This window comes from Balaenoptera physalus, assembly GCF_965194825.1.
Source record: "Balaenoptera physalus genome assembly, chromosome: 3".
In the NCBI taxonomy this organism is placed as follows: Eukaryota; Metazoa; Chordata; class Mammalia; order Artiodactyla; family Balaenopteridae; genus Balaenoptera; species Balaenoptera physalus.
Genome location: NC_138890.1, coordinates 53,679,139 through 53,692,205, shown reverse-complemented (window position 1 = coordinate 53,692,205; position 13,067 = coordinate 53,679,139). Strand labels below are relative to the sequence as shown.

The following is a 13,067-nucleotide window of genomic DNA, read 5'->3' as shown; positions in this document are numbered from 1 at the left end:
CTGATGGATGGGCGGCTCCAGTCCTCATCCCATCGTTCCCAAGATGCCTCCACACAATGCCCGCTGCTTGTCATTCTGCACTAACCTGGCCAGCAAGGAGTTGATGTAGTCAGGGGTGGTTGGGTCAGGACTCAGAGGTGGGGATGTCACAAACGCAGCCGCCTTGGCCCAGTTCTTGCTCCAGTAATGGGTCCCATCCGTGCCCAGGCTGGCGGTGATGGGCTCACCAAAGACCACGTTTCCTGGAACAGGTAGGACAGAGGCAATGGGTGATGTAACACATGTGCTGCCCTGGGCCGGGCTTAGATAATCATAGCCCCTAAGCCTACTCAAGGCTGTGGCTCTGGAGTCAGGCACGGCTGGGTTCAAGTCCATGTTCCCCCACTTTTCTAAGCCTCTGCTTTTCTATCTTCTAAATGGGAACAATTCCATATTCTGTAGAAGCCACTGGTTGCAAGATGCAGCATCAATTCTCAAATTCTGAGGCAAATTAACATTTGAGGCAAAAAAAAAAAAAAATATATATATATATATATTAATTGTAAGATTCATCCTCATTTCAGAAATGTTAAAATGTGGAATAAATAGTTCCTGGAATTGATGAAATAAGATGATGTCTACTTCTCAGCCTTGTGAAAATGAAAGGTTTGGCATACACAAAGTGTCTGGCACATAAGAGACGCTAAGCAAATGTGATTTCTTTTACACCTCTTACTCTTCCCCACTGTAGAAGCCCAAAGCCCCATACGTGCCCACATCACTGGGAACTGCTAGATCCTGCTGTCGCAAAGACATGCTTCAGTTCCACAAAGTAAAACCAGTTCTTGAGGATGACACATCTTATTTGCATCATGTTTGTTACTCCTTAACCTAAGGCAATGAGTGATTTGCTCAAGGACACCCAACAACCAGGGACACAGCAAAGCTGAGGTTAGCTCCCCGGACCCTGTGTCTAGAATGAGAGGCTGGAATGCCCAAACTAAGGAGAGGGGAGGAAGGATACTGGGACATACACTGATCTAAACTGAGCTTCTTAAAGAGGAAGGGATAGCAATACAGAAGGCAAATGCTATCTCAGAGAAGGTGGGTTGGTACCAAGTTTCTCTTGGGCTAACAATTCCTGTGCAGCCCTTGGCTTCTTTAAGTTTGGTTCTCCATCTTCCACATTCAGGTTCCTCACAAGGTGGAAGTTTAAGAAGGCTCTATGGCTAGGGTTACAGGTTTTGCCTTGCTTCAACTCCAATCATTTGGTTTTAGTTGCCTGGATTTCTGTGTTGGGAAGAATTCTAAATATGTTTCTGGTCTCACTAGAAAAGGCTCATGATTGATTTGTGATGTCTGCCATGGGCAAAAGAAGGAAGCAGTGGCAATGGTTCATATAGGACAGCCCTGCTCTTTGGGGCGGCAGTGAAAAGGATCCACACAGGACTAAAGAGAATTTCAAGGACTCTCCAAAAATATTTACCAAACTAAAGCATATGGGGCCACAAAGAAATGAAGAAATGAAAGTCAAGGCAAGCATTCAAGTACTATTAAGAGAAATACGACCTTAAAAGTGGAAGATCTCTCCCTTTGGACTATCTTTAGATGGAAGACTAGAATAAGTAGAGATTGTAATTATATTATTGACACAATTGGATTTGGAGACTAGCTCTCCCAGCTGGGAGATTCTGGACAAGATGTGCTTCAATTTCCTCATCTGAAAAATGGTGATAATAAATGCCAGTTTCTCCTGGTGCTTTGTGAATTCTACATAATAATACATTTAAAGTATTTCCCTCAATGCAGGGCATACAGTTGGTCCTCATTAAATTGAAATTCCTAATGTTGATTCTGAGCAGCCGTGCAGAGATGCTGAAGAGCCCTTGGGGATTAAACACCCTGGGGCTTAAATAGTCCCCTGGTCCAGAGGGAAGAGTGAACCCTGCCATACCCTGTCTCCCTGCTCTGAACGCTCTTGACTCCTTCCCTGAGAATGACGGTTCATGAGATGTTTACTGGCTTCCATCTCAGCAGCCGGTTTTTCATCACTAAAATAATGCCTCCCTTCTACCCTGGAGACACAGCTGTACTAGTTCTCCTTGCCAGAGAGTCATGAGCCGGAAGGCTAAGGGTGAGGAATTTGTCTACAAGGAATTTAAAATAAGACCCAGCATATAATTGAAACACGCTGTCTCTGAAGCCCCCAGGTCATCCGAGAATGGGTCCCAAGCAGGATGTGGCCATCGGCAGGAGGCATGAGAGGGTGAGGATGGTAGGTGGCCACGGGGAGAGGAGTGGAGGTGTCCCCGTGCACTTTTCTTTTCCTTTTTCTTTTTTCCCTTCTCCAAGAACGGGTAAGCAGCATTGGGCTTCTTTCCTGGTTCTGTCCTGGTGACTCATACCCAGTGGACCAGCCAGGCCATATCATATGGAGACACTTAAAAGCCGAGCGAGGAAACAGCAGGCTTCCCGTGAGCAGGGTAAGGCAGGTGGTGCCCCAGAATCGGCCAGCTAGAAAGGCTGTCGGGGCAATTAGGGAGATTCCCCTCCCGTAAGAAAAGGGTCCCCTTTGCCAGAAGGCCAGGCAGCCAAACACTTGGCCATCAGTCAGCTGGGACCATTTTTAGCCACCCCAGTCACTCACATGCGGAGTTTTACAGACCAGTTCTGCGTTTGGTAGATGAATCATTCAGCTTGGTCCCACTGGCACACGGCAGTCACAATCGTACAGCCGGGCCTAGGAAATCCTCCCTCCCAACCAGACGCAGAGCCCTACGGCTCCCGTGTCTCAACCACACTCTGTTCACAAGTGAGCCCATTAGTGGGTCACTGAGGACAAGAACGGAAAGCAGGAAAGCAAGTTTTGAAATGAGGGTAAACTTGAGCTTAGCACGAGGTGAGCAAAGGAAGCCGGGTTAACAGCCATGGAGAAAAGAAGCAGAAGTCAGAAGGCCATGGGGACAGAGCCGGGTCATGAAGGCCACACCGCTGGACGTCCTTTGGAGACCCATTCAACGCCTTCTCTGAAATAACCTGTGCTACCCTGCGTGGCTCAGGGGGTGGGACCTCCTCCCTGTACTGGCCTGTACCCTGGCCAATCAATTACACCATCTCCGGAGCAGATATTGCTTCAGAGATGAGCCCACGACCCAAGCCAAGGCAATGGCAGTCTTCCTGGGGACTTTTGCTTGAGCTATTGGAAAAGATGTTCTCTACTCCCTCACCATGCCCCCACCAAGTGTGGAGGACAAGAGCAGCTCTTAGCATTTATTCTTGTCATTGTTCATACTGAAAAGAGAGGAAAGCAGAGTCCAGAAAGGAATAACAGTGATAGAGCCCTAATATCAGTGTTTAAACCCCTTGATCCAGCCATGCCTGAAACACCCTCAACCAATAATTTACTTGTTTTAAGTCCATTTGAGTAGGGTCTTTGACTGCTGCACCAAATATAATCTTCATTAATATGTCCATTTATAAAGTTCAGATAACATGAACTGACAGTGAAAGATCACAGGGAGGAAAAGAGATGCACCAATTCTCCAAAGAACTGATTCAAACTGTGTCATCTCGGGCAGACCACTTACCCTTCCTGGGCCTCAATTTACTCATCTGCCAAGTAGAAGAAATCCTGGGATCCTGCCATCCACACAGGATGCAGAAAGGATCCAATGGGCTAACAAGGATGAGGGGCTTCCCTGAGAGCAAGGCAATGAGCAAAATAGGCACCATTTATACAGGACAGCCAAGGGAAAGGAGCCACACAGCTTGTTAGGGGCTATGAGATCTTCAGAGCACAAATCACCTTTTTTCCTGGCTTGTGAGATGAGGTCGGCTGCGCTCTTGCTCATGACCTTCGTGACGTAGAGAGGACAGTTGGTTTGGCTGGCGATGGTGATGGCACGGAACACAGCCTCAGCTTCCAGCTGCAAAAAAAAGTCCCCAGAAGTCAAGGGGAGCACGAACCTCTTAGACTGCCACTCCCCTGTCTCTACAAACTGAGAATGCAGTGCCGCACAGAGGTTAAAAGTCTGGAAGATCTGCAGTTAGACGCCCTGGATCCAAACCTCGGAACTACAGCTTCCCAGCTGTGTTGCTTTACTGGGTTTCTCAGAAGTGGAGATCAGCCCAGAAATAAACTCACACACTTATGGTCAACTAATCTACAACAAAGGAGTCAAAGATATACAATGGAGAAAAGACAGTCTCGTCAATAAGTGGTGCTGGGAAGACTAGACAGCTCCATGTAAAAGAATGAAATTAGAACACTCTCTAACACCATACACAAAAATAAACTTGAAATGGATTAAAGTCCTAAATATAAGGCTGGACACTACGAAACTTTCAGAGGAAAACATAGGCAGAACACTCTTTGACATTAATCGCAGCAATATCTTTTTTGATCCACCTCCTAGAGTAATGAAAATAAAAAATAATAATAATAAAATGGGACCTAATTAAACTTAAAAGCTTCTGCACAGCAAAGGAAACCATAAACAAATTGAAATGACAACCCACAGAAAGGGAGAAAATATTTGCAAATGAAGTGACTGACAAGGGATCTCCAAAATATACAAACAGCTCATGCAGCTCTATGTCAAAAAAGCAAACAACCCAATCAAAAATGAGCAGAAGATCTAAATACACATTCTCCAAAGAAGACATACAGATGGTTAACAGACACATGAAAAGATGCTCAACATCACTAATTATCAGAGAAATGCAAATCAAAACTACAATGAGGTATCACCTCACACTGGTCAGAATGGCCATCATCAAAAAACCTACAAACAATAAATGCTGGAGAGGGTGTGGAGAAAAGGGAACCCTCTTGCACTGCTGGTGGGAATGTAAATTGATACAGCCACTATGGAGAACAGTATGGAGGTTCCTTAAAAAACTAAAAATAGAGCTACCATATGATCCAACAATCCCACTCCTGGGCATATATCCAGAGAAAACCATAATTCAGAAAGATACATGCACCCCAATGTTCATTGCAGCACTATTCACAACAGCCAGGACATGGAAGCAACCTAAATGTCCATCGACGGATGAATGGATAACGAAGATGTAGTACACACACACACACACACACACACACACACACACACACACACACACACACAATGGAATATTACTCAGCCATAAAAAAGAACGAAATAATGCCATTTGCAGCAACATGGATGGAGCTAGAGATTATCATGGACCTAGAAATTAGCATAAGTGAAGTAAGTCAGAGAGAGACAAACATCATATGATATCACTTAAATGTGGAATCTAAAAAAATGGTACAAATGAACTTACTTTAAAAACAGAAATAGAGTCACAGACATAGAAAACAAATTTAAGGTTACCAGGGGTGGGGGGAGGGGGAGGGTAAATTGAGAGATTGGGATTGACATATACACACTATTACATATAAAACAGATAACTAATAAGGACCTACTGTATAGCACAGGGAACTCTATACGCTGTAATGAAATCGACTATACTCCAATAAAAATTAAAAATTAAAAAAAAGAAGTGGAGATGGGGAGGGTGGAGCAGGGGACGGTGGGGCGAGAGCACTGTCTGGCCAGAGAGGGCGCTGCATCAGCGTAGCTGGAGTTTTCCCTTGGCCTAGTCTCTCGTCTCCCTGTGATTACCACAAGGGCCACATGTGATGGAAGTCTTTGCTCCCCAGTCTGCCCAGGGCAGAATCTCTGGCAAAACACAATCCCAACACCAATATGTATAAATAACCAGTGAAGGCAACTAGGCATTAAGTCCTTTCCTGCAGCAATGGGTGGTCAGCGATGGGTTCGTTCCCACAGGCATTTCTTACACTAATAATTCCCAGACTTCTCAACACAAAGATTTCTTTTATCACTGATTTCCTCCAGCCCACCCTAATGTAGAATTCATGTTTTCAGATACACTAACCGACCCAGTTGAATTTAATGAGTAAGAAATAATAAATCTTCCCTTATTTTATTAACAAAGCAGGATCTTAGAGCTCAGCCCCTCTCGTGAGCTGGATATGTGTTCTGGTTCTGCCACTTAGAAGCCAGGTGATCTCAGGGATGTTACACAACTTCCCAAAGACTCAGCTTCCTGGTCCATAAAGCGGGGATAATAATAGGACCCGACACACAGGGCTGTTGAGAGAATTGACAGAGCTCAGCCTTGTAAGGCAAGTAGCTCAATCCTGGAACAAGGCAAGTGTTCCTTGAAGGCTGGCTATTGGTTGTATTGCTGATGACAGCTTCTGACCAGTGGGAGAGCCTGGGTTACTACCCAAAGCCCGAATTAGTCCAATTCAGCCCAATGCAGACACGCTGGCGTTTTTCCTTTCAATCAGCAACAGCTCCTTTTAGGATGGATATGACACTCTGGTTAGCCATGCAGCCCAACACTTTAAAAAATATCAAAAATAGCTTGCAGATCCATGCCCAATGTTTGTGTAACGCAAAACAGTCACTGCCCTTGGTGGGTGTGACTTAGGAGAAAGACTCTAAGAAGTTGGCTGGTCCAGCTAGCATCCTCCCAAGCTGCACTTTGTTCCACGTGGTGAGATCAAGATCCTGGAGCCCCAAGCACAGGTGAATGTGGCCACCTTCCTGAAGCACCCAGACGTCAGAGTGGCCGTCTTGGCTTCAGCTCTCTGAACAGCATTACTCCAGATGCTATCTAGGTGTGCTCTGAACTGAAGAGGGGCTGCGCCTCCTGCGCCCATGCCTCCTCTTCATGCCTGTGCTGACCACTCCAGCTCCTCCACGACTGCAGTCCCGGCCCCTTTGATCTCATCCCCCCACCCCCCAAGCACCGCAGGGTTTTCAGCACCTTGACAACATGACTATCTTTGGAAGGTTACATCACCCTCCAACTTCACCCAAAAGGGCTTCCAGTGTTGTCGAGATCTGCAGCTGAGAGGCTTTTTACTAAAAAGGAGATGGGAACAGGGAGGAGAGTGGGGTGGGGGGGGTTGGGAAAACAAACCAAGGAACAAAAATAGACTCTGCTCAGAAATCCCCTGGCTGCTGCTGCAGAAATCGATCTTGCCAGGACTTCTCCACAGTGAACAGCATTGAAGAAAAGTTTCACAAACAGTGCTGGTCACCCTGGCCTACTCACACAGGGTAAACAATTTTCCAGTCCTTCAAACGTGATGGCCAGTGGCTTAATCTCTCTGAGCTCCTGCTTCTTTATGTAACGATAATACCCAGACTGGGGCAAGGATAACCGTTATCTCCATTAAATGCAATGAGCATAGTACTGGGTATAGGCAAATATTCCAAAGAAGGGACCTGGTATTAAGGAGACCGACTTTTCTGGAGGGCTGTGGCTGTAACCTTGATCACACAATTATAAATTATTTCAACTGGCAACAAAAATATCATTAAACACAACGGAGTTTCTAGGGTGCTAATAATGTTCTGTTTCTCCAACTGGGTGCTAGTTACACAAGTGTGTTCAGTTTGGGAAAATCCATTCCTTTATGATAGGAACACTTTTCTCTATGTGTGCTACATTTTCTTTTTTAAAAAGATCCTAACAGAGATGGCCAACGGGACTGCTGTGATTTCTGGTTCTGGCTCCTTCTTCTACCTGTTGTAGAGTATGGAGCTTGGGATGATACAACAGGAAAGGATTGGCTTTGTTGACATGGAGGGCCTGGAATTTGCTGCAGGTGCCAGACCCAGGCTGATCTCCCAAAGCCAATGTGCTCTCAGCCATATGGGCAGCCCATTCCCAGCTCTGGGCCTGTGCCAGCAGCTGAAGTTGCTGACAGCCCAGAGATGTGGAATCAGCCAGCAGTTACCATTCATTGGTTCTTTAGCTCCTAAGCACTGATGCTAATCAGCATTCATGTTACATGTGGGAAAAACGTACCTGGATGTCCTCATCACCATACACAAATCAATAGATATAATGTCTATGACAAACCCATTCGGCCCCCTGTCGATATGGCTGATATTGTGCAGGACTCAGAATATGGAATAAAGGAATAGTGGAAACATCTGAGATTCACATGATTAAGAAAGGATTTAGATATTTACCACTCCTACTGAGTAACTGTGCAACACCCTCCGACTTGTATTGTCTTTAGAGAGATTCGGGGCCAGAAGTAAACACTCCCTTTCCACTCCTTTCTAATTTCCTCAGGGGCCTTGAGTTGGGTCAGTCAGATGTGGTCTTTGGAAGAAATGTTCCAGTTTCTGTCTGGTATTCACAGAGTCCCACCACCTTTCAGAGATGTTTGCTCACACACCTTATGTGTGTGTGCCGACGGAGGGGGGAGCTGAACGCAAACACTACAATGTAAAATGGGCAGCAGGCCATAAACCAGGCTGCTGCGATGACAGGGGTCTCCCAGAAGATGAGGCTAAAAAGAGCCTCCATTGCTACTTCTTCTCTCCCTCCACCCCTCTCCCCTACCACATCCTCCTGAAAATTACCTCCTCTGGTCTGCTCAGTACATGGCCTTCTGGGCCGGTTATCCCCATTTCCAACATGCGGGTTTGCTCCTAGAATGAGAAAAGAATAGAGAAGAGTTTTTATATGAGCTCAACCAAGGTTTGAAAAAGTTAGGCTGGTATATTCTAATCTAAAGATGTGTTCAAGGGAAAAAAAAGAATCAAATGGGGATGTTGAACAAATTTGTTAATTCTCCGTCTGGAATCGCAAAACAGGGTAGAGTCTTAACTAAACGAAGAAAAGAGCCTTTAAGGGTGGCTTTTTTTATTAAAAGGAGGACAGTCTAAGTATCAAGTTTTTTCTCCATTACAAGTCAAAAGTCACACCAGCTCACTCATTCTTCATTTCTTTCAGATGCAGACACCTCTGAAAGGACACTGGCTTAACTCGTTTGTTTATTCATTCATGCATTTTGAAACCCATTCATTCAACAAAATGTATTGAGTACCTGCTCCGGGAGAGGCTCCAGGTTAAGCACTTGAATTACGGCACTGAGGCCCCTGACTTCATGGAGCTTACAGTTTCCTGCTCTGTTTCTCAAACAAATCCACCACCTGCATCAGAATCTGCTGAGTTGCTTTTGTAAAAGTGCAGATGTCTAGCTTTACCCAGGTCTACCAAATCAGAATATATGAGATAAATTCTAGGATTCTGTATTTTAATAAGCCCCTCAGGCTTTCTCATGCTTTAAATGTATGGCTATAATAAGCAGATTCAGAATTTCACCAGACTAAATCATGCCTCTAAACATCATTACCTGACTTAGGCTTTTGGTCAAATTCTATTTAACTAGGTTGTGGATGTGGCAGAGCTCTCTACCCCTCATGGCTGATGGCTAACTTCCTCAGACCCGGCCAGCCTTCTGGAAGCAGGAGGCTGGGCTAATCGGAACTGGCACAAATCCTCAGCAGCAGACCTGCAGTTGTGCAGGCATTCACGCTCGAGCACTGAGGCCAGTTTCTAGGAACCTCGCGCTGGTGACACAGGAGATGAAAGGAGGGAGTGAGCTGAATGAGGCTTTGTCTCACCTGGAAACTTTGAGATGCTTAGAAAGGAAGGGATCCCTTTGCCCTGGAAAAGAAGAACTTTTTTTTGTTGGTTTTTTTAAAATTTATTTTTGGCAGCGTTGGGTCTTTGTTGCTGCGTGCGGGCTTTCTCTAGTTGTGGCGAGCGCAGGCTACTCTTTGCTGCGGTGCGCAGGCTCAGTAGTTGTGGCTCACGGGCTCTAGAGTGCAGGCTCAGTAGTTGTGGCACACGGGCTTAGTTGCTCCGCGGCATGTGGGATCTTCCCGGACCAGGGCTCGAACCCGTGTCCCCTGCATTGGCAGGCGGATTCTTAACCACTGTGCCACCAGGGAAGTCCGTTCTTTTTTTTTTTCTTTTCACGTAAATTTTCACGTTCTTTCTTTTTTTCTTTTCACGTAAATTTTTTAAAGAGGAGGAGGAAGGAAGGTGCATATGCTATCAGCAGCCATGAGAAGTAAAATGGTCACTGCCTCTAGCTCGACAGAACTGGACCAAAGGTCAGAGGCTGATACCTCCAGCAAAGTACCTCCACTTTTCATTCTTCCTGTTCCATGTATCAAAGCTTAGATTAAATACAATTTCTTCCAAACTCTGGTGACTTTTGACTCTGAACTGCCTCGTGAAGTCACACAAGGGTTGAGGTGTCCAACTAAAGCATCTTCCATCTTACACGACACTCTCCTTCCTATTTGGTCCAAAAGTGCTGGGACAACACACAGGATGAAACTCGCTCGAACAATGGTCTCCGAGCACATTCCAATCACCAGGGCGACTTTTCCATAATACACCTGACTGAGCTCTCCCATGACCTCCCGAATCTGGATCTCCGGAACTCGGAGAATCCCAGGGATCGCTCCTTCAGCTCCACGGGTGATTCTAGTGCGCTGCCCACGCTGGGACGGCCTATTCGCAAAGCCACGGCGTCCCTACAGCCGGAAGGTTAAGAATAACATGTAAAGACCCATGGATGCCACCTGACATGGGTGGGGGAGGCATGGGCACCTAGAGGCACCGATCGCTGCTGTAATTACGTCACAGTTTCGGTTGCTCCATGAGGAAAGGGACCCTGTCTTTTTCACCTCACCCTTCCAAGGTTTGGCACATAGTAGGCACTCAGTAGATATTTGTTGGATGAATGGCTAAAGACGCTGTACTCTCCAACTGCCCTGCCAGCTTGAAACTTTTGAAAATGTCCCTTGCTGGTACCCTTAGAAAATATTTCTTCGGGCTCTTTAGTCACTTTGCATAAAGTGTAGCAAAAACTCCGCGTATAGCAGCTGCCTTCATTTAAACAATGTGATAAAATCTTTCAGCTTGAGCTGAATTTAATAAACACATACACGAAACTCATCCAAATGGAAAAACGCCCTTAATTCTTTTCCTGACCGGGAACAGATCTTCCCAAGGTGGGGCGGAGGCGGGGAGGCGGTGCGGAAGCAGACACACTTCTGTGCTGAGAAGCCTCAAAAGGAAGCTGGAAAGGGGCTGTGAGTCGGGGCCCGTCTGCCTCCACAGAGGCTAGGATGAAGAAGCAGGGAGTCTGATTGCTCGGGCATCTGGAGGGAGGGCTGGGGCGTCTGGCTGCTGCGCTGAAAGCTTGAGAATGGGGAGGAGGGACAGCCCCACCACCACCAGGACGCCTCCCATGGGAGCAAGGCATTTGGAGCCTCTTCGGAAAATGACTTCATTATCTGGGTGTGCGGGGGATGTGGGAGAAGGCTGTCAGGGGCCTAATTAACCTCCTCGGTCATAAGGGAGTGGAAACTGCACGCTTAACTCACCTCCTCCACTAGAGAGACAGCCCTGAGAGTCTGAAATCCTAACAGCTGCAGCCTGCAGAGCCGGGGCGCTGCCTCTCCGGGAGCCTGCAGCTGAACTGGTGGAGAAGGACCCTTCTCCACCATCTCCGGGTAAAGATGCTCACTGAGGCACACCCCCTGAGAAGCTAAGATTGCCTTCTCCCAGTTGCTGGCTGTGATCCCTGGGCCAGTGACCTCATCCTTCAGAGCCCCAGTGTTCTTCTCTATAAAACAGGGAGGACGGTGGGCGCCATCTTGAAAGGCTTGGGCGAAGACTAAATGGGAACATACGAGAGCCCTGACTAGGGCCTGGCACATGGTGGGAAGTGCTCCCCAGGTGGCACCTGCTGTTAGAAGCTGACGGGTCTGAGATGAGGGCCGGCCTCGATGTGCTCCCACACCCCTGCCGACCACATTCGCCATGTCCTGGACAACTTCTAATGCACGGCCCGAGTGCTCGAGAGCTCTGGAATGCATCTGTTTTGGCTCCCCGCTATAGCCTAGTGCCTGGCACAAAGCACTCAGGAAATACTCTTAAAAGAATGAATAATGGTTTCTTGCTGTTAATGTTATCAAATGGACTAAGAGAGCTGACACTCTTTGCTGGCTGCCGCCTCCTAGCGGAAGCCAATCCTGAACGCTTCTGAGATAAACAAAACCCTGGCAAAGACACATCTGTGCATCTAGCCCATTAAGCAACCCAGGAGATGGAGAGAGAAGTGCTTTCTGCTTCCTTACAAATGATCAATTTGGGCGTTGGGGCCCTTGCTTTCATCACTCTTTCCTCAGGTTTCTCAATATGATTTCTAGGAAATCAGTGGCATGTCTGATCCCCACAAGATCCGAATTCTTTATTATCTAAGGCCGTGAGTTCCGCAGTCCTGGATCAGATTTCCAGCTTCTGAAAAATGCTGTCTTAGAGTTTTTCTTCAGGACTGAGCATGACACGGACCTTGGACTCATTTTCAAAACAGAATCAACGATGCTCTCCCACTAAATGGCCCAGTTTGAAAACCTCCTCTGCCAGGATGCCTTTTCTGATTCCCCAGAATGGCCAGACGGCTCCCTGCTTTCCAGCATCTTCTGCCTTCTCCCTCGCTTGTCTATTTGCCCTCATAATTCCTCCTCCTAGACTGTGAGGTCCTTGAGGGCAGGTTCTGTTCTTAGCAGAGTACTTATGAGGGTGCCTGGCACATATTGAGAGCTCTGGCAACACCGAAGAAATGAGAAAATAAATGGGAGGCAGACCCTAGCCCAAGCAGGAAGTGCACTGCACAGAGCTACGCTGTGTTACCTGGGCAATGATATCCCCATTCTCAGCGTGCACCTGAGCGATGGCTCCCAGCTCTCCCAGACAGGTGAAGATCTCATACAGCTGAAACAGAAATGAGTCTTGTCACATTCATAAGACACAATGCTTTTAGCAATCTCATGCAAGGGCCAACGACTAGGGCCAGAGCTAAAATAAATGGGATGAACTAGAGGAAGTAAGTGACTAGGGCAGAAATACAGACTAAAACACGCACAACCAAAGAGGAGTGCTAATCCAAAGGAACTCTAGGAAACTGTCTATATAAGGAACCCAGCATGTCTCCTAGGCAGACAGGGCACACATCTATCAGAGTGATACTAACCCCCCTACTCTGCCTCCTGCACACACTTTAAATGGAATTACTTCCCACTGAACTCAGATAGGGCTTCAGAATCCTTCTTAACACTCCTGAAAGGCACTGCAGCCTGGCCAGAAGCTAACTCAAAAGCTGAAACCTCTATCTCTTAGCCCCTCAAGGCAGACCACCCTTC

General features: G+C 46.8%; 1 protein-coding gene across 2 annotated transcripts in view; it reads right to left on the bottom strand.

Annotated features, from left to right (window-relative positions):
* Positions 1-13,067, bottom strand: part of DPYSL3 (dihydropyrimidinase like 3) — a 113,321-nt gene that overhangs the window by 14,556 nt on the left and 85,698 nt on the right. For both annotated transcript variants that reach the window (XM_082454177.1, XM_082454178.1), the window contains exons 6-9: positions 12,559-12,639; positions 8,421-8,489; positions 3,785-3,905; positions 86-242 (exon numbers count right to left, since the gene is read on the bottom strand). In XM_082454177.1, coding sequence (XP_082310303.1) covers positions 86-242; positions 3,785-3,905; positions 8,421-8,489; positions 12,559-12,639 — 428 coding nt within the window. The remainder of the gene's footprint in view (positions 1-85; positions 243-3,784; positions 3,906-8,420; positions 8,490-12,558; positions 12,640-13,067) is intronic.